Source organism: Neopelma chrysocephalum, unplaced genomic scaffold (assembly GCF_003984885.1).
Source record: "Neopelma chrysocephalum unplaced genomic scaffold, ASM398488v2 Primary Assembly neopelma1_22, whole genome shotgun sequence".
NCBI classification, from domain to species: Eukaryota; Metazoa; Chordata; class Aves; order Passeriformes; family Pipridae; genus Neopelma; species Neopelma chrysocephalum.
The window spans coordinates 17,056,847-17,079,345 of NW_020897689.1; the positions used below are offsets into that span (position 1 = coordinate 17,056,847).

The following is a 22,499-nucleotide window of genomic DNA, read 5'->3' on the forward strand; positions in this document are numbered from 1 at the left end:
AGAATAAGCTTTAGTAAAAGACCAGAACAAAAGCATCACCAGCATTTGTTTCTGGTAAAGTACTTTTGCATGAACCTGACTACTGGAGTGGCTTACCCAGCTTTTATCTTTTTCAAATTCACCTCGCTTCCCCCACCCCTCTCTACAGCATCACTCCAAACTGTAACTCATGGTAATTATGTGGAAAAGAAGGAAGCATGGGATTTTTTTGAATCTTCTTTTGTTTTATTTTTTTAAACCACCTGATGGAAGCATGTGACTGGTTGGTATCCAACACTGCTCCTGGAGTTATTGTTCGCCTAACTAAATGTTTTTTCCATGACCTGCCTGAATTTCTTTTTTTTGTGTATTTCAATTTATTTTTTAAAATGATAGGTATATGTTATGAATAGCCAGAAAAAGTGTTTTGTTCCTTTCTTTCTTTCTACCCCCTTCCAATTTGGTTTGCTTGTGATCCCCAGAGAATTCTGTGTCAGGCTGGTGACTGCAGCTAGGTCTCCTCTGTGTGCATAATTGGTATCAATCTTGTTTTGTCTCAGTTCCCTAGTAGGACTGTTGGGGAGAGGGAGAAGAGTCTTTGCCATTAAATGGGTTATTAGGTTCACATTTTACCTCCCATGTGACCTATATTTGGCAAATCAACATAACAAACTTTCTAACCCTCTTTCTCCATGAGATTGAACTATATGGCAGTTTTTGAAAAGCAAACATATAGACTGCAGCTGATTTCATTAAATTAGTAGATTGCAAGAGGTAGATAGAAGGAACTTCTGAGAATCTGAGCCTGACTTTGCTGTCTCATTTTTGAGACTCATAAATAATACAATCTGATACTCCTTGTGAAGTTCAATGGAGTCACTAACAGTTCAGATCTTAAAAATTAAGAGGACAGGTGTCTGTCACTAGTCAGGCTCCAAAGGAAGGACGGTGCCTTCAATTAGTGCCATTTTATGTGTGGGACATAGAATGTCAGGTTGCAAATGACAAAAAGAGTTTCTAGCACACATAACCTCAGGTGCATCAAAGAGCAGAAATCCACAGAACAAAACAAGAGAACATGAAGCTATCTCTATAACAGAGTGACATTTTCATTTTTTCCTCTCTTGTAACAGTATTGCTGACTTTTATAGAATCATAGAATATCCTGAGTTGAAAGGGACCCACAAGGATCATCAAAGTAAGAAAAAAAAGTTCTCTTGTAATAATAGGAAATAAGGAGAGTGATCTGAACACAATTTTAATTGCTAAATTCCTTTGACTCACATAGTTTGGTAGATTTCCCTATAAAAGTAAGATGTACCTTTCAAAATTTTGTTACAGGATCAATAACAAAGAAGAAAAAGTCAGTCAGATATTTGGACTTACGAGGCTTAATGTTTTAAAGACCTGGCTCTTGTGTATAGTCTTCTGTACGCAAGACCTTGTGTACACTTGACCTATTCAAAAATAGGTACCAGGACCCAGAAAATGCTTAAGAGGAAGACCTAACCCAGGTTTTCCCAGTACATAAACAGGGATTGTAAACTTTCTGACCTCATTGTCATACTGTGAAAATAATCAACCTACTGCAGTATTTTAGTAGGCAGGGTATGTGTTCCTGAGATACAGATAATTAAGTGGAAAAGTGAGGTTATTGTGAAAAAGGAAGAATATATATACTGTTCGATAATATACTACTAATTTTAATGAGATGAGAAAAACTTGTAAGGTAAATTTGGACTAAAAATTTAAAAAATATATACAAAAATCAATGGAAAACTTCCTATTGGTTTCAGTGTTATTTAAAGTCTACATTAAAAAGTAATAGCAACTGGTATGGTACGTGATTGCTTTTGAAGAACGGTAATGCTTGACAAAGCACAACAGCAGCCTCTGACCAAAGACTGGTTGTTTGTTGGCTGTTGAGAAACAATCATATTTGTTTTAAAAATCCTGTGAGTGAATTAGACAATTTTACTTGCAAGCTCACTCACTATTCCCATTTTAAAGGCATTGTTTTCAACTACTGATAAAAGAAATATAGCTAGGTGTTCTAAGGTTTTGTGTATTTCTAGAAAACTTTTACATTTTAAAAGCTGTATTTTTGCTATCCAGTTATTGATCATGAACCATTCAGCTGTTGAAGTATATCAGCAGTTGATTGTGCTTTATGTCATACCTGGAATGATCCCTATTCCTAGAATATAGATTTGGAAGAATCTACATCACAAACCTGTGAAAGCTTATAAAGGTGCAGATCCAGACCACATAAATGGAAATGCAGACTCATGTTTATTTTACAACCATGGCACCATGTCTAGTATTTTCTTCTCACAAACATACACCACAGGTGTTTTATAACACCCATCTTTTAGACCTTTGAAAACTATTTACTAGGGAATTGTTAAGGGCAAAAAAAAAATCAAACATGGGAAGGGCTGCCTTGTAGATAAGAAGTGGGGATGGTTTGGATTGTGTGGAAGAAAGAGGATTCTGATGATGGTCTGACAGTTAAAGAATGAAATTACAAGAAGAATAACAAGAACAATTACTTATCTTTCCAAACCTGGAAAGAGTTGTTTGTGATTTGTTGTGAGTATAAAGAAAAGCACTGGAGTGGCTTGGTGTGAGTAGAGGCCAGTGGTCAGTACTGGGAGTGCTGGGTCTATACAGTGATTCTTTTACCATAGGGACCTGAAAAAGACATTTCTACTTCTCTGACAAGGTGTGGCTTTGTAACTAGTGGGATAAGAGTTTATAAAGAATAGACAAGTTTAAAATAATGAAAGTGGGTGTAGGGGGTTTATGATTTTGGGAACGCTTGAAATTACCAAACTGAAATAGTGAAGTTCCTCTGATATTTAGAGTAATCCCAAATTGGTTTAAGAATTCGGTTGTACAATGAAGCAAAGTAATAAAGTTGGGTCAGAATCCTCACTTTGAGTTATAGGAATGCTGAACACTTGAATCTCATGTATGGCTTTTATAACTAAGGATTATTTCTTTACAAATTAATGCTAAGGGTGTGACTCGTTTTGAAATTTGTTGGGCATGAAGTAGAGTAAGTCATGGATTTTCTCTCTGTTTCTGTGATGAGTCTGGAAGAGTCTGAACTAGCTTCTGCTGCTTAACCTGGCTACAGGTTTCCAAATCTAGATTCTGCACAAATTCCATGTGTTCGTTTCAGATCCCTTCTAGAAGAATATAAATGTTATAGTGAGGGAAAACTTGTGCAAGGACTATAGAAAATACACCCAGTAGACTAAGCAAGACTGAAGTTCTGCTTCAGCATGATAAAGCTAATAAAGCATAATGTTAAGACAGAGAAAAAGTAACACCCGCCTCCTCCTCCTCCTTCTCCTCCTCTGCACACACACACACACACAACTTGTTTACAAAAGTGCCTTGTAGTGACTGCTGGTGGTGTCACTCCGTCCCATGCCCCAGAGCTATCACCGGGCCTCATGGGAGATGTGACTACAGCATCGGACATGGGACTGTTTGTTCACTCACTTTCTGTGAAGAGAGTTTTGAACTGTGTTTTGAATAGACAGCATTTTCTTTGTGTGATTGGTAAATAACACTGAGCAAAGTTAGTCAGCAAGTTGCATAGCTTCTGCATTCTGATTCTTTGGAGCCCTTTTGTACCAAGCTTGACAGGATGTTTTTAACAGAATGTGACCTCACTGGGACACCAGAGGTAAGGAAAAAAGTTATTGGGGTTGTTGTGGAATATTTTGCACAGAGCTGACTGAAAGCACTGCTTTACAATGTGTGTTGGAAAGAAGGTGGTTTCACAGTGATCCAGTCAACACCTTGTTCAGTGAAAATGTCTTCACTACTTTGTAAGTTATAGGAAGTCTTAGCAAGATTTTCTATTTCCCACTTACGGAAAAAGATGCTGATTTGCAGATCTCAGACGTATATGTATTTGCTCATTGAGCAAAGGCCCAGTTCTAGTGACAGAACATCAAAATGTTTTCTTTCTAACACAGAACAAAATAAGCAGATCAGATCCAGTTGTTCATCTAAGTCCTAGAAGCAGCAGTGTGAGAGTCGGAGCAGTGGAAAACCCAGCAAGACCAGGCGACAGCAACCTTGTGGACACCCATCCTCAATCACTGGGTGAAGGTAAGAAGTAAAAAAGACAAAAAGCAGTATCATTGCGCTTTCTGGGTAGGAGCAGGTGTGGGTTTTCATTACAGACATTGAAGCTGAGGCTGCCGCTTGTTGTTGTGCTTGGAGGTAGAGCAGAGGGGGCTGCGGTGCCCTGGGGGATGCGGGGCGGTGAGGGCACCCCCTCTCCTCCCTCTGCTGGCCAGCGCCGGGGAGGCGCGGGGCGGGCGCGGGGGGACCGGCACCTCTCTGCCGCGGCTGCCTGGGGGGAGCCCTGAGCGACAGGGGATCTCCAGGGCTTCCCTGGTATGCACTGACAGACTTAGGATGGAGTGATGCGAGGTTCAGCTGTGGTAAAAGGAAGGAGAGAAATAAGAGTGTTGCACAAGTCAGAAAAGATGATTTAAAAAAAAAAAAGAAAATAAAATGTCAGATTCAGATATTTATTTATGAAGTATAAAATATTATAGATTCATACTGAATATCTGAGGAATTTTTTTATATTCAGGATCTAAAGAGGTTTTCATGAAAAATGAAAGAAAAATGCATTATTACACAAAATAGCTTCATGAATAATAGACATCTTGCTGTTCTAAATTTGAATTAACAATATGTGATCTGCTTTACTATCTATACCAACAGATTCATTGTTTTTGTGGTCCACAATCATTGTTTTTTTCCAGCCGGTACAGATGACTTTAAAAAAAATTTAAAAATTTGTTTGGAGTCACTGGTAGTGCAGTGAGAGGAAATGAAATTCTCATGATATGTAAAACTGTTATTCATACTTAAAGACTTGCATAACAAAGAAATCTAAAAATGTGCTTTTAAAATTGGAAAGTTTTGGGTGTTGCTGACAACGAAAGTGTTCTTTGGTAAAGGAGGATGGAAAAGTTTGCTCATTTACTTCTGACTAACTAGAGTTGCTTTTTTACTGTAAAGCACATAAAGAACTGGTTTTTATTGTGATCAGCTAGAAAATGGATGGTTTGAACTGCATTTAGTGGTATAAAATATGTGGTGAGTGCATCACTGATCTCAGTAAGACAGGGTAATGACTTTGGTTTGACAAAACATTTACAGTGATACTTTCATAATGTCAAACTTGCTACTGTATTCGATTCACTGGTGTGGGGTAAAAAAGCTGCAAGCTCTATCCTAATTAAAGCAAATATTTCTGAAGAACCTTCTAGAGAGAAGTGTGTTCTGTGAAGCAGAAGTCTGTCAAATGGGGCTGACTGAATATGGTAAAATTATATTCACAGCTTTGGTATTTGTGTTGCACTAATACTTCTGCTCAGATGCTTGGTGTTGTACAATACATAACAAGATTTTATAAAGCAAACATCTAATGTGACATGAAACATAAGACAGCAGTTGAATAAAAAAATGAGACACATTAGTCATAGTAAGAAATGTGTTAGGAGAGTTTTCTGATTTTAATATCTTCCTACAGCTGTATATGTATTGTTAGATGGTTTTTTTAGCAGATTATTTTTCATAGTGTCTAGTCCACTACAGATAAACTGCCCCCGATAGCTGGAAACCTGACTGTTTTTTGACCTCCAGTCAGGGAGAAGTTAGCAGGGTTGTATACAGTTTACTTTATCCCTGAATTTGAAGAAAAGAGTGCAGAAATTTAATATAAGTGGGTTGTTTAATATTTATGAAAGCTACAATAGAGAAACCAGTAGAGGTCAGTGCAGAGTGCTGAAATGGAAGAAAAGTGCCAAAGCTTTGTGCATTTATGCTCTGTACTTTTGATCTTTAACTTTTCCTTTAAAATGGGGTAAAGGCTCACAGTGTCTTACAACCAATATTCCTGTCTTCTTGAAAGATAAACATACTTGCGATAATATGATAATGTTACACTTCTTAAACAGAGCAATTGAAGCAACAACATACATTTCATTGCATGTTATGGCTTGCAGGGAGATATTGGAAACCTTATTTTGTGGAATCATTATTGAAACCCATATGTAATACTTATTATATATATTTCAGTGATAAATACATGTACCTGATGGTTATGTAACAAAAAAATCATAGAAGAAAGGATAATTTTTAGGAAACAAGTTTTCAGATACTTAAAGTAACAACCAATTTTTTTGTCATTTTTACTAACAACTTTGGATAATTATCAGTATGTGTTGTTTTAAAAGTCTTTTCTTTGTGTTATACACATATATGCAGGGTAGGGAGGCAAACAAACTCTGTATATAAAGTTGAATTATCTTTTGTTTCACTTTTTAAAGCCATTGTTTGCTCGTGGTTTCCTTTTGTGATTTAAAGCAAGGAAAAGAATCACCCTGTATAGTCTGCGCATGAAAAGATCCTCCAACATATATTAGCTGCAAAAGCTCTCTGAAAAGCTTCTGTTCAAGCTACTTTCTGTGGATCTAGAAAGAGCCTGTCCCCACTCTGTTTCTTTGCACTTTAACTAAGTACCTTTGAAAAGTAGCTTGCTATTAAATTGTAATTGTTGAAAATTAAGGAATTGAAAAAAATTATCACCAGATAAAAGGGGTCATGTTCTATTTTGATTCTAGTACCAACTTACATCTACTGCCTATGAGTTTAAGGAGAAGTTTCCCATACCTTTAGAGAGAATAGAGTTATACAGATAGTAAATGTGATTGGAAGTCCTCTTCACTTGTTCCCCTTATCTTTCATGTACTTCTTTAAATTGATTATGGAGGGATTGGAGAGAATCCGTCACCTCTGAAAATCATGCTTCCTTTCCATTTCCTTTATCATGCTCTTAAAAGTGACAAGAACTAGACAGAGACTCTACAACCCTTTCTCCCAGGCACTTGTTCTGTGGAGTCACTAGAGTCAGATGGTAAGTGTGAAGGAAGCTCCAAGGGCTTTAAAGGGAGGATTCCTGCAGGGGAGGGATTCCCCAATAGCTGTAGCAGCTATCAGCAGTATAAATTCAGGAGGGAAGGAGACAGAGATGTTATAAACTGCTGTTGCATATCTGACCCATCATGCATTTTTGCTACACTTCTGTCTCTGTGACACCACACATAGGTCTTCCAATCCAGTACAGCCAGATTTTCATGCAAATAGTTCCCCTTAAACATGTAGCATAAAGCCCTGAATTTGGTGAAGCCAATGAAGTCCTGATGTTTGAATCAGTGGTGAGATCAGGAGCTCTACAAGCTTGATTCAACATTTTTTTTTCCCTGGAGCAAAAGAAACTTAGAAATAATCTCATTTGCTTCATAACACGAGATTCAATCTAATAATGTGGCATACAAGTGATGGCACGTTAAATGGCAATTTCTATTACAAGTCCAAATTTTTACCAAAAGCTTGGACTCAATTCCATGCAGTTTAGTTCAGTTCTTCATTTAAATTGGAGAAACAAGACTCAGTACTGATTTCATCACCAGCTTTGATTGTATTTTGAAAAATAGGCTTGAATTCAAAAGTAAAATCCACTTTCTTTCCCCATGTAAACTTCTGTTGTCCATATCATTTTGTCATGAAATATTTTCCAATTCCCTTTTACATATTGTTCTCATTTTTTGTTGGTTAAAAAGGATGTGTGAAGTTGTGTTTAGCTGAGTCACAGTGGAAGTGCTCATTTACTGTAACTGATTCTCTTCATTAGCTGGTGTTGGGAGGGAACCCTCCTCCTGAAATGCTTTTCCTGAAAAGTAGTGTAAAGTTAGAAGTTAAGGTGCTTTTATAATACTCAATGCTCTGGTTTTAGCCAGTCAATATTGAAGTCCACAAGTCTGAGTATTTCTCTTGCTTCAATTAAGTTTGCTTGCATGTTAAATTCTACTAACATCTGGTCTGTTTTTTTTTTTCTTTTGCTTTTCCCTCCCCAGTAACGTGTGAAATACAAACCTTCAAAATTCAGTGACCAAAATAACATTTCTAGAAATGTGTAGTTTAGTCAAGTATAAAGCTACGCTGCTCTTATCTGTATCCTGACCAAAGATACAAGGTTGTAGCAGAGCTGTTCATGACTAAGAAACAGAGGGTATATCTTATCACTGAAGTTCCCGATCTCTCGTAGATTAATGTTTGATATTTCCTTGACTGTGGCATTACATTAATACACACCAGTATAGTAACATGATGTTCTCATTTTGTCCTTTGGATATCTTTGATATATTTTTTTATTCTGCTGGCTTATAAAAATTATTACCTACAAAGTAGGGGTGGTTAAATTATCCTACCACTATGTAGCTATGTTTTTTGTTTGTTTAATTCAGAGATAATTTTTTTCATTCTTGGTGTATATGTGTGCAGGGGTGATTTCCAATATTTTTACGTTACCTGATATGAAGGTGTATATCATTTATCTATAAAGCTGTGTATTCTGTTTAAGCAGCGATCAAAAAAATCTAAGCCTGTGTCCAGATGGGAATGGTACTGCTTCAGTCAGTGGTGACCAGTGATCAGTGACTGAGATAGCAACACTAGTGAAAATCTCTTCATATAAACAACGAAATTGTGGCATTTGCATCAGCAATTGAACAAATTCAGACTCCTTGCCAGTTATCAATCTGTAGATAATTATGTTATCAATCTGTAGAATGCAAAATAAACTTAAATAAATTAGAGTCAATAAATTAGAATGATAAATGTAGACAAATAAATTGTAATTTCAAACATTCAATAGATACAAAAAATACAGATTTCTTCACCCATTTTGGGAATTAAGGGGTCTAAGGAATTTGTATAATTCTGGAAATTTTGGATATACATCACAAGAAAACATCAATATAACAGTTTCCCTTTTGGTGGTTCTATCGTTTCACTGAAACATATATACGGAGGCAATTTTACTTCTCATGTGCTTTAGGGATCAGAAATGGTGATTTTCCCTGACTATATTAGGTTGGACAATATAGATGGGTTTGGGTGTTTTTCACTTTATTCTGGAGTTCTGTCGGGAGTTTGCTACCTGCCCTTTTCACTGTGTAGCTCAAGTCAACACTAGGCTCTTTTTAATTTTCTTACTTTTTCATATGTCAAGACTAAACTTTAGACTCCAATTTCTTCTTGATAGTCTTTGCCTCCCACTAACATCAATAGGGTGCTGATACAAGTCTTGAGTGTCTTACATATCCTGGGAACAGAAAAAAATGCAACTAATATGGCTAAAGTTGAGGAACTGTAGCCTTAATGATGTCAACATTAAATCTGAGGTATATGTGGCATTAAGCCTTTCTAGAAACTCTGAAAATCACTCCCATTTCCTAGAAAGTGTCTCAGTTTTTTCTCTTACACTGATGTTTTACTAAGGGGTAAATATTCACATTAACAACTGCAAATGAAATAAATGTGAATTCAGTTTTTGTAATGCATATTCATGTTTACGTTTACAAGCAAAGTCACTTCAGAACATCTTTATATTTTTAACAAGTCTCTTCTAAAATTAAATTTTATGTTTGACTTTACTGTACAGAATAACTCTTCTATGAACACTTTGTAACACATCAAGATCTGTAGTATATGTTTGTCATCAATCAATATAGTGCAAGGGGTTATTAAGAATAGACTTCACAGAATATAAAATATTGAACAAGAAAAAAGTTTTACTTTTTCCTTTTTTACTTTAAGGGCACATCTCAGTTTCAACTGTATGCACTAGGTTTTCCCAACACTGTAAAAATACAATGAATAGCAAATGCTATTTAAATACATTATTTGACCATTCTTTGGGGGTTTTATGTTGGTCCAGAAAAAAAAAATGCTTTTCTGAAATCTTTTTATCTATTTTTATACACATTGTATTTTTATTGACACCCTCATATTTTATATCTATATATGTATATGAATTTTACAGAACATTACAAAATTTCTGCAAAAATATTATTAAGAGCTCATTAATAAATTTTGTGATCTCAACAATTTAATGTGGGCATTAATTTTTCCCAGGAATTAAGACGTTAAACTTCAGAAAATATTTAATTAAAATTAGATGAAATATAGATAAAAGTCTGAAAAAATACTAACTGCAACTTTAAATGGCACAAAACTGAAACACGTTACCCATGAACCTGACTCACAGAAATATTTCATCTATTTTTCTCAGTAATAATTTTATCAACAGTGCTTCTATAGAAGTGTTAATCATGTGATTGCATGTGTCAAAAATATTCCATTTTGCTAGCAGATTTATGCTTCTTCAGAGAAAATATATGAGTAAAGATTTTCTGGTAGCTTAATGTTTGTGGTAAAGATGACCATAGAGAACATGAATGCTTTTACCTGGTATGCTTATACCAAGTTATCTTACAAAAAAGTGATCTGGAGTAGCATGGATTTTAATTCTTTGCCAACATGGTAACATTCTACAATTAGATGACTGGGTTGACTGGATTCATTAATGTTTAAAGGGAGCAGGAGATGTCATCTGCTTTGACTTAAGCAAGTTTTTCATCACAGTCTCCCACAACATCCTCATATTGATGCAGTGTAGTTCTGGACTAGATGGATAGGCTGGTACATGAGTAGAAAACTGGATGGATCATCGAACTCCAGGGGTAGCGGCTAGATGTCCATACCGTACCTTGTCTGATTTCCTTAGTGGACTGTCCAGAAACTGGTCCTGTTCAATAACTTCCCATGTGTCTTGGTGGACCATGGGTTAAACAGTGTACGCTGACAGTGACAAAGGGTAACAAAGCACTGGGCTGTGTTCACAGTGCACTAGGTAGTAGATCAAAGAAAGCTGTGATTTCTTTTTACTTGGTACTAATTAGGCCACATCTAGCAAATTCCAGTTCTAGTTACCTCCACACAAGTAGATGTTGATCAACTGGAGCAAGTTCAGCAGAGAGCTCGGAGGCAGGAGCATATACCCTGTGAAGAAACTCTGAGAAATCAGGCCTTGATTAGTTTGGTGAAGAGATGCTTGCAGGTAAAAAAATATTTTTTAGGCAGAGCAATCCTGAGAAAATAATAGCATTGTAACTTCTAAAGTAACATTTTCCTTGTAAATGAATAGTGCCTCCTGCTTCCTAAGGAAGATCACCCATCCATATGCATCAGATGAGCTTAGGTTAAGGAGCTCTAATGAATCCCTAAATATTGCAAGAGATTTCCTTGAAGTTAGGCAGTAGATGTAGTGCTTTACTACTTTGTGAGGACAAAGTGTTGTTTTCATATGGGTAATAATGAAAAATATAAAGAGTTGGCATTCTAGATTTAATCTATGGGCTTATCCAGGTCTCTGAACCTCCTAGATCTGCTGGAAGGATTCCTCCTGCAGAGTAGTTCTTGCTGTTGCTTCTGGGATGTTGGAAATTTACTGAGCACAGGTGTTTGGCCAGGGTAGTGAATGCTGTTGCTAGGGAAGCGATGGCCTATGGATTCTGAACTGTGCCTTGGTTTGATTTGATTGTGCTTATGTCCTGTTTTTGTTATTTTCCCCTGAAATTTGATAAGAATATTTTTGCTTAAGAATAAAGAACTGTGTCATGCCAAATGCATAAGAAATCTGATGCATTTTGCTTGGAAGTGAAAATAGTACAGCAAAGGGAGTGATTAACAGATATTTGTAAGTCTCCCTTTTCCTAATACCAAATCAACATGACTAACAGTGAGGACTGGGAGCTAAAAGTAAAAGTAGAAGGAAAGGAACCACAAGCTCTCTTGGGTCATTAGTAGAAAACATTCTACATGGCAATTTAGAATACATTGTAATCAATCTTTCACTGTATGGGTATCTGAAAGATATTAGGAAGTGCCTGGGAAGATACCAAAGTAATCGGTTCTGGAGTTGTGCCAGAATGCTTGATCTGCCCCATCCAGATGTTCTCTTGTTACGCCAGGGAAAATACCTCTGCCCCACTTGGTTCCTCCTTATTGCAGAAGCAAGTTTGATATATGCATTGCATATTTACAGGTTTGGTTTGTAGCCCTGACTCACGCTGGGCCGATCAAATGCAGGACTACCCAGCAGGCAGCACTACTCACAGGATTTGTGTGACTTCTCATAACTTTTTCTATTTCTTATCTTTTTCCCTTTCTATTTTTGGATGTTCCTTTCATCTCTCAGCTTAACTGTTTCCTGCTTCAGTCTCCTCCCCAAAAAAAAGCCTGCCCCAACTTCTTTCTTCCCACTGATTCCAGGTTTGCTAGATCATTTGCCAGTTCAGTGTTTCTCAAACCACTGCTAATTCCACATCCTTGCATGGAATTTCTGCTGCAGTTCCCTGGTCACCGTTGGCCTTGCATGACTGCACTCACCAGAAGGTCCCCAGTGGTCCCCTTCACCCCTCTGTGGAGTCTGGCCAATGATTACATAAATTCACTACTGCCTGTGAAATCCAGCCATTCTTCACTGCCCTATCTATACAGTTAGTTCCTCACCTTGTTATCTCTCAATAGTTTCTTATTTTTTGTTCATGTTTACATGGATGGTTGCAGTATGTCCTGTTCAGTTAGTTTAACTCCAGGTGAGGCCCAGGCAGAAGCCTCATTGCTTTCCTGAGCCCTAACACCAAGAGAATGCTCTTGGTGTTGCTATTGGTGCACAGTAGCACAAAAGGAGATAAGGAAATAAGGGCATGGGCAATAATGGCTAGTGACGGATGGTTGAAACCTCTTTAGGTTCATTCCATACATCTTGGCACAGGAACCCATCTGTCAGGGCTACTTGGGAGTTAGAGTGTGTGAATGGAAATGGGAGCAAACTCTACCTAATTTATGAGCTAATAGGAAATGAGTAATTTAGTACTCTATGTATCACCACAGTGTCCATAATAAGTAAGCCTTGTTGGAAGGCTGGGTATGGTGTCATTTATTTACTTCTGTGGTGGCTGTATGAGACTTGGCTGGCTTGACATATGGCAGAGCAAGGTCTCATCTGCTCACAGTTGCACCAGCAGACCTTGTCAATGAGAGAGGAACTTTCTTCTTGTCATTGCTGGTCACTGAGGACAGGAGGAAGCAGAGCAGGTAGGAGCAGCTGTAGTCAAAGCTGTCGATGCAGCATTAGTGTGGGAATAAAGACTTAGAAACTGGATGCTGTAAAGGTCTCTAGTTCTAATCCATGGTTAACCCAGAGAACTTCAGGTAGTCAGCTGTTAATCAAATGGGAATGTGCTCTGGTTATGAGACCCCACCACAGCTGGAAGGCAAAATCCAGAACTGAAATACTATAATCATCTGGTATTCGGTAAAGAAACAGATTTTCAAAGTCACTTTTTACACTTTTTGGTCTTAAAAACAAACAAACAAACAAAAACAAAAAACAAAACCAAAACTAAAAAACCCCTTTTCTGAACGGTTTTAATTGGAAACTTTAGGAAAATGACCTTGATACTGTCCATTGTTATCTCTTACAGATATCATAGTCAAACCCTTGTTTAGTGGGTATGTACCTCTTAAAAACTGTACAACTCGGGGTTTTTTTTGAACGGTTCTTTAATATTTTGGAAATAACAATCAGCTGACTCATTTCTGTATTATTAGATCTTTACAGTACTTGGCTGCAAGTACAACAAAGAAACAGCATGTGTAATCATTTCTGTGATCATAGCGTCTGCTGCCCACTTACAAAAACTCTGTCCAGAAGAAAGAGAAAATGCAGCACAACCTATTCACCTTCTTGTACAACTTTATAGCTAGTGCTATTGCAAAGGCATCAGGGTTTGTTTTCATTGATTCTGGAGGTCAGATTTCATGAGCAAAGTGAATGAGGCACAATGGACAATGCTGACTAGGATGGGAAGATAACACTTATTCTTGTGGCAAGGAAAAATTCAGGAGACTTTAGTATCGATGAAAGTTCTTGTGTTTTTGAAACAAATGAATTGCCAAAAATTTCAATGGTATTAAACATCTGGAATATGATCAAAGATACAAGCGTTTGGTTATGGTTTTAGAACTCTTATGTGCGTGCTGCTAAAGAATTGGCATCCTTCCTTTAATCAGCTAACAACTTGAGAAGTGCTTGTACAAGTTTTACAACTGCATCAAAGAATGGCTGAAAAGAACAAACTTGAAATTATGACCTCTATACATTTGAGATCCAGTTGATTTGATAGCTAAAGACAAATTCCTGAAGTGCCAGCATTTAGGGCTTATTTCACTTGGATAGACTGTTCTTAGAACCCTTTTTTGTTGTTCTGTTCCCATTTAGCCCCGGATATTTGATTACTAGCCTGTGGTAATTGTGAAAGAAGAAAACGATGAAAAGTTAAACTCTACTATAAGATGTGTTCTGTGGTGTGTAGCCAATAGCCTCTATTATGCACATAATCTAGAGAGATGTAGTGAATGTATTAAAGATACTTCAGTATGCTTTTTAGAACTTCACGATATGCAACTTTCCTTTTGGTTTTTATGGACTATGAGAGAGGGAAGCACATTGTCCTGCTTTTTGTTATCCTTTTTAATATGGGAACATTCCTCAAACAGGATATACCTGAAGCCTAACATTCCATCTCCAAAGGGAAAACACATTCTATTCTCAACACACTAGAATGAAGAACTGAATCTTGCTTTAAACTATTTTCCTTTTTGCCAAAATAACTGGTAGATCTATTTAACTGAATAAAAAAATGAACCTGAATGCTCAAAGTATTTCTGTGAAATAAAGTGTATGTACAATGACAGTGGGAAAGGAGGAAGCAGAGATTGCCAAGGACATTCTGAGAACATTTATTGATTGGAAAAAAAAATCACTGGATTTTTTTGTTTTGTTTTGTTTTGTTTTGTTTTGCTGGATTGTTTTTTTCTTCTCCATATTATATGAAGTGGTCTCTGTCTGGGTGTAATTTTTACTTTTTAGTGCCATCTGCACCTGTGGCCTTTGGACTTAATGTTTATGACAGATGGACTGGACTGTGTTTGCACCATTTAGTGTATAATCCTTCTGTACGTATCTATGCCATGCTAGGCAGTGGCACTGGCCCAATGGGCATATTTATTAGTGCAGACTTCCTGTCTGCTTCCATTGTTCTGTTGCAGTGTCCTTTGAGCCTAATGGACCTTGCTTTGTGCTGGGCCCACCTACAAAATATTGTTTCTGATTCATGCCAGATTATCTGTTGCAGACTCTGATTTCTTTTTTTTTTCCTAACACATTTGCCAGATAGAATGCTTAAAATGGATCAATTCCATATTGTAAATGTTCTTCCTCTTCTTTCAGCCTGTAAGCTTCATTTTGGAACAAGCTTGCTAGCTTTGTTTGCTAGTATCAAAATACTTGATATAAAAGGAGAACCATTTCCACTGAAAAACATCACATCTCTCACTACCTGAGCTCCTGTTCTTCCTTCTAGAAGCAGAAGTTGTTCCCAGTAAGGCAATGACCCCTGTAAAACGGGATGCAATAAACATAGCCTTAGCTGCAGAAGGTTGATGGCTGGCCCATGGCCTGCAACCTGGAGCTGGGGTGGCACATCCCATTCCTGCTGACTTCATCGGCTTTGTGTGATGTGGGAAAAAGGACAGATTACTGTTGAAAAAGAAATTTTGCCTTCTGTATCAACAGGGCAGCAAAACAAATGCAACATTAGGGCACTTGCAATATTTTAAGTCCTTTGAACATTTGTGGACCTATCAATCCACAGATGTGATATCATGAAAACAAAGAACAATTCAGGATTCATCATTTATCTCATGAAATTATGAGATTGTCTCTCTCAAATTTGTGGGCCTGCTACAGAAAACCATGATACGAACCTCACACTTTAGTTGTAGTCACATCAAATTAGTGGCAAATTTCAAACAGACATTTGAGAATCAAACTCACCCTTTTCTGAAAATATATCTTTTTTCAACATATATAATCTCAACAGTTTAAAAGCATGTTTTTAAGTATTTCTGTAGAAAGTAATCATGCACTTGTAAACCCTCTATGGAAAAATAGATCACCTATATAACTTATCACATAGCAAGAGTATGCAGTCTGTGCTCATATTATCATGATCGTGAAAAAAGGAAACATATTCTGCATCAGACACCTGGGATAACAGGGATAGATAGTTTCTGTAGGATCAAAATGAAGGTCTGTGAGGGAGAATTTATCATTTCATAAATAGAAAAGAAATTATCAGCAACAGTTTCATGACTAGAAAAGGCTTCTTTATAATATTGAAGTAAAGCTGTAAAGTAAAAAAGAAAAGAAATTATGATGGCATATTTGTGATTGAGAAGTAAGCAGAATTTTATTTTTTGATTCAGCCACTTTAAAGCTGGCATTTCTGGTTTACTGTAAAAACGCAAACTATAAAATATACATCCTGAATGTGTTACTTGTGAGTTTGGGCTTGAGAAGAAAGTATGTAGAAGACTATGTACAAATACTGATGTGTGGTTTGTATATCTGCCCTTTTTTTTGTATATCACCTTTAATTCTGTTGAATACTTACCACTTTTGAAGATCAAGTACCAAATTGCAATGGTGAAACTCCGTATAGGCATTTGTTGAGAAGGAATGTATTTATTTTCAACTCTGAATTTAACACTAAAACACGATTAAAACTTGAAAATCTCATGGCAGCATGTTTTGCAATCATCTTTCACACCCCAAGCAACTTATATTTCTTTCTTTTTGTGATATTGGGAAGAGTTTCATCAATTTAGCCTTGTAGTTGCATATCTCGAAAGAATATTTTCAAGAATGCAGTGTAAAAAATGTGCAAGCTAGTTGTGGGCAAATCCTGTTTAATACCCTTCAATTTGAATTAGCTGTGTGACAGTTCTGAATGTTTTCCCTCCATTTGCTGTAGCAGCATCACAATTTGTTGCTAATAGATTATTGCTCACCTACCCTATGAAAAAGCAGTTTTTTTAGTTGCTTTTCACTGCTGTCAGTCATTGTGAGGATGAAGTATCTTCTCAAAACTACCATAAAATCTTTAGTATCTCTTTATTTGTAAAAGACTCTATAAATTTTAAGGTGAGAACAGAAACTGGTGCAGAGGCTGGTACAGAGATATATCACAGAGGAGACAGGATATTATTGAGTACTTATTTTTATTTGTTTTTTTTTCTTCTGCTTTATGGAGTTCATAGACAAAGTTCAAGACAATAATAGAGATATTATCCAAGTTTTCCAGAACAGAGAAGTAATCTTCTCCCATTAAAGTCTGTTTGTTACATGATAAGATTAGCTTTAAGGTTATTGCAATATTTGAGTTTCTGATTGGAGCCCTCTGCAAATAATGACCTGAGGGGCTGTGTCATCATGTAGACAAGCTACATGACCATTCAGCTGTGATTATCCTAACTTCAGTGCCAGTAGTGTACAGTGCCCCAGAACTGCGGAGCTAGGTATCATGTCCTGCAAATGGAATTATTCAGTTAATCACGGAAGAGCCTGAGGACTGAGCTGATGGAAGCACATAATAGCAAGGTTATGCCTATCAAGGATATGCAGCCTAAATCTCTCGACTGTGAGGCACGGTAGAGACAAGTGTTATGTGATGGCCCTCCCTTGTGGATCATCATCATATCCCTTCCCTAGACAGTACCTGATTACTAGCCAAGCCAATATACCAAGCTGTCATCATCTACCCTGGCATCTGCAGGGTTGCATCTGAAATGCGCCCAACCAAGGGGATTTTTCATTACCCTGAACGTTACAGTCAGCCTTAGCTGGCCTTGACTGAATTCACGCTTCTGCTGGAGGTACTGCAAGCCTGAAGAGCTTTGCAGAACTTTCAAACTGGGCAATAACTACCTACATGTCCTTGGGGACATGAGGCAGGAGACTGTGGTCACATGCAAGAAGATAAACTGGTTTTCCTTATCCATGACTTTTCAGGGTCTGACCAATGAAATTAGCCACTAACTTCCTTATGTCTCTAAGAGTGTTTGACTTTGATCATTAGGAAGACCGATCCCACGACCTCTAACCCGCTGGGGGATTGCACTGATGTCATTCATTGTTAAGATCCCGCCGGAAAAAGACCCTTCAGGTTACTGTGAGTCACACCTGGCATCTCCTGGAGTGATTCTGAGCACTGACCGATGGGTGAACCGCAGCTTCCTACTTCTCCACCAATTTTCTTTTCTAGTATATCTGCACATATTATTTAATGCCATTACATCATTCTGTCTTTGCAAGTTATTTTTGTTGTTAATGCATTTCTGATGCTTTATACCTAGATGTTGAAATAACTTGGTCTCATTTGTGTTGCAATTGAATCAGTCTGCTCCTTACAAAATCAAAGAATTTCTCCAATGTTGAACAGTAAACAGAAGGATATGGTGATAAATTCATCAAATGAGGTAGGCACAATACAGCTCAAATGGATTTTTTACAAATATAAAGTAGTGCTGCAGTTGCTTTATTCTAAAGGTTAATCTGTTTGTGCACTCAGGAAGCATACTTAAATTCTGAATAACAGTAGCTAGTTGAAATAGAAATTAAAAACTTTATTTCATTTATGAGTAAACAGTGTAAGACAATGTCATTTTTGCCCCTTTTTACTTTTTTTGGAAATCATATATTTTGTTTTCTCGATTTTATTCTTTTTCCTTATAGCCTGGTATATACAAATGACTATATATATAAAAAATATTCAAATTATAATGAAATTGTTTGAAAAATTAGAGAAGCAAATATCAAAAACCTGCAAATACTGGACTAACAAACATTAAGAGAGTAAAATTAAAGTATTTATAGAAAGCTTTTGTCAGAGATTTGTTTAATGTTATTTTGGGTTTTTTAAAGGTCTTTCTACTTAAAGACCTCAAGTTTTCGTTGGTTCTGTTTCTCATTTTGTTAAATATCATCAGGTCCTGCCTAAAAAGAAACCAATCCTCTGCACATACAAACCTCCCATGTTTACATTCTTTCTTCACTAACGGTGGAGAGCTCAAGCATTGAATAACGTGGAGGGGGAGCCTATGAACTAGTTGGAGTCACTTGTTTCTCTTTACTGGGGTTTCGTAGACAGAATTTGATTAGTTTCTTCAGCCAAACCAACCCAGTAAGAAGTCCAACAACTTATTTTAAAATCTATTCTTGTGGTAGTCTTCAGTGCTAGGAAAAGCAGTTTTTCATGTATTTGACAGTCTCACATATGAACCTTACAGCACAGCTTTTGCATGTGACTCAGATCAGCATGGCCAGCAATGGACTCAGTTTGGGATTATTTCATTTGTCCCCCTCACTGCTCTGAATCTTTTCCTTCTGTCAGTTGTATTTCCATTCCACCAGTTAATGCTGCGATCAGTGAGGATGAGAGAGTAATTCACCCTTTGTACAGGTCTTACGCCTTTCTCCCATCTACCTACATGTTTTCTCTAAACCCTGTGATTCCTCTGGAACTAGCAACAGAGACAGATGGAGGTTGTCACACCTACATGCAAATGATGAAGAGATGATGGCTGTTGGCCATTGACTTGCAGTGACAGACGCATCTTTAACTTGTACATCAAAGGAACCCTTTCTAAGGATAATCTCACTATCACCAGTTACTGAAAATGGAAAAACAGATCCTCAGCTGTCATCTACTCTTCCATTGATTCACTGTGTTAGAACAGCAAACCATTTACACAACAAAACTATTGCATAAAACAACCTAAGCCGAGAAAAATGTGTGAGACTAGGGAGGTGCTTAGTGCATGTTAAAAGTGTCTTGTGACATCTAATACTAATATAGAAATCTGAAATAAAACATACCTTTCAAGTGAGATAAATTTTAAGGCATTCATTGCTATATATTTGTATTACCAAAAATCTGACTTTGAGAATAAATGGCTACCTAATGTTTCCTTAACTGAAGCTGATATGAAAGTCAAACTCTTTGTAACATTACTGACAAATTTTATGAGGATCTAGATAATTCAGTGAAAATGTCTTCACAAAATGATAGGCTAAACTTGTAGATAAAGACGTAGCTGTATTTGTGTAACATAAAAAACCACAGCTGATCTGGTTGCTGCAAGGACTAGCAGACCAAAGCATTGATAAAAGCTCCAGAATTGACTGCTCGTATTTATGTTAAGTAGTATCTTCATAGATTAACAGTACTTGCATTTAAAATGTTAGCTGTATTATGTTTTCACTTCATTAATGTAAAAAAAAAGAGGTGTACTTGGGGGAAAGGGAGGGAAGGAACCACCTAAGACTTAGAATTTCCTTTAATTAATCAACTTTATTATAGAAAAATAATGGGTGAAATAGCATGCAAAATAAGATTTGTGTGTTTGTGTGTGAAATAAATGCAAATGTATTAGAAGACTGACTAATGCTAAGTTCCCAGTTGTTAATACTACTCTCTCTCTTTGGTGCTATGATATTTGAGTTTATAGAACATACATTCTCTTCCTTCTGACTACTCTATAGTAATTTCTGCTAATTATCATCTGAAAGACTATGTAGTCCACTTCTTAGTGACATAAAAATGCAGTAACTCTCAGAAATTGTCCCACTGATGCCTATGAAGCTATTTGCAAAAGAAACTGCTGGCCAGAATAAGCAAGGGCTCCATTAAGGGGTTCAAATGGAAGATAAATTTTTGTTTACTTGATATATTCTCATTCTCTAACATTCATTTTGTTTAAGTCCTTATTTCTTTTTCTACTTATATTTCTAACTCCTAACTCTTTCTCTGTTTCTTCCTTTTTCTTTTTATTTTTTCTCTTTCCTCCTCCTAATATTCCATTTTAACAAGATTTTGTGAGTCACACTGATTCCAGGCAAACAAGCTGCTGTACTGTAAAATAAATAGCCTTGAAATGCTACAAAGTAAATCACTTGCCTTCAAGATTAAGCTTAAATGTTTGCTTCGGCTTCATGTCAGAACATCCTTCCACTTAACCAGATGATAGCAGACTTTTTGCCAACAAAACATATCTTTACTAAACCAGGGCCATCTTTCAATAAGAGCAGAGCGGTATGATGCCCTCTGCCATCAAAACATGCCTCTAGCCCTATTTATTTATGAGGAGCTTTGTACTGGATACAAACTGATCATGAATGTTATCCAGCTTTATATAAGACATCACATGGTATTGGTAATCTGATACAGGGTTTTAAATGGATAGCTACACTGCCAGTTTTAAGTGCCAGCATTTTTTTCCCTTTTGCTATCAAATGCATGTACTGCTAAGAAATAGTCAAGCTTTTGCTAAGTTTATGTTTCCTGTAGGAAAATTGCTATATCTTTATTTTGCCTTTTAGTCTTCTAAATGAAATAAACTATTTAGTATTCTCCATAGAGCATTATGGAAATATATTGTTTTAGAAAGAATAATCTATGTTTTACTCCTTGCACTCAGATGCATTTTTCACAAGCTTGTGTTTCAGCATCTGTTTGCTGTATGTTTATTAACATTGTTATGTTTTACTGTTACAGATCTTGAGAGTCTTAAGAAACAGATACGATTTCAGACAAGAAATGTTGTCTTTTCTTGGTGTTTATTCTCATAGAATTCTATTTGATCACATATACTTGTTATTGCAAATCTAGAGAATCAGCTTTATGTGTGGATTAGGTATATAATTGACATTTGCTCCATGCAGGCATGGAAAAACCTAACCTGGTGTGAGAAACCTGAAGTGTGACTAACATCCTGAATTTTTGCTTTGCAACATAATCTAGAGAATGGATGAGCATTAACATGGAAAATCTAGGCTTTTTTTCCCAGAGGGCATCTTTGCATTATTGTAGCTAAAATGCTTTGTGTACTGTATCACTTTGATCTGAAAGCAAAAATCTGATGAACAATTGTTTTAGTGTTTTAAGACTAAAGTTAGTAGCTTTGATCAGTCCCTTGAATCCCTAGTTTAAATCATTTTAAGACAATTTAAAGTAAGATTCTGGAGCTGGTCTGTGCATGCTTAAGGGAAGGAAATTTGCTAATTTGCACTTGACTTACTGGAAAACAGGTATGGGAAAGAATATGGCAGAGGAAACATCAAAAAAAGCGAAGAGAACCTCATTGAAAATTACGTAAGCGATTAGATGGTAGTATAGATAAAGGTGTCTCAAGCTGGCATTTCAGTACCCAATTATTTAGCAAATATTCATTTGCAATTGAAATAGTTTAAGTAGAGATGTGACTGGGGGTGGAGGGTGGAACCTGTAAGGAGAATTGCATGCTTAGTATTTGTACATATGTTTCTTCGACCATGAGAGAAAGACCTGTAGTTTTGTATGCTTCCCTAAGTTTGCGCATTAGAGCAACTGAAAAGCATGACTGAGTTTAAAAGGGGTGACATTAATGTGAAGTCTAAGGATTCTTTATGTGCATAAAACCATGATGGTTCACTCCATTAACAGCTGCTAGCCAATAAGCCCTTTAAAAAGCCTTTTGGAGGCGACACTGAAAATCAAGAGCTCACACTCTCACTGCAGGATTTGTACACTGAATTTTCAAAAATAGGGCATCTCCAAATACATGTTAAAGGATAATCTAAATGCCTCTTTGGGACCTAATAGGATATTAATTGTATATCCAACTGA

The 22,499-nt window shown here is 36.7% G+C and overlaps 1 protein-coding gene across 1 annotated transcript in view; it reads left to right on the forward strand.

Moving 5' to 3' along the window:
* The first annotated feature begins 3,431 nt into the window (after positions 1-3,431).
* The window catches only part of ST18 (ST18, C2H2C-type zinc finger), a 169,355-nt gene continuing 150,287 nt past the window's right edge, over positions 3,432-22,499 (forward strand). Inside the window, exons 1-2 of the mRNA XM_027673985.1 lie at positions 3,432-3,679; positions 3,975-4,110. Of these exons, the coding sequence (XP_027529786.1) occupies positions 3,641-3,679; positions 3,975-4,110 (175 nt within the window). The 5' untranslated portion in view covers positions 3,432-3,640. The remainder of the gene's footprint in view (positions 3,680-3,974; positions 4,111-22,499) is intronic.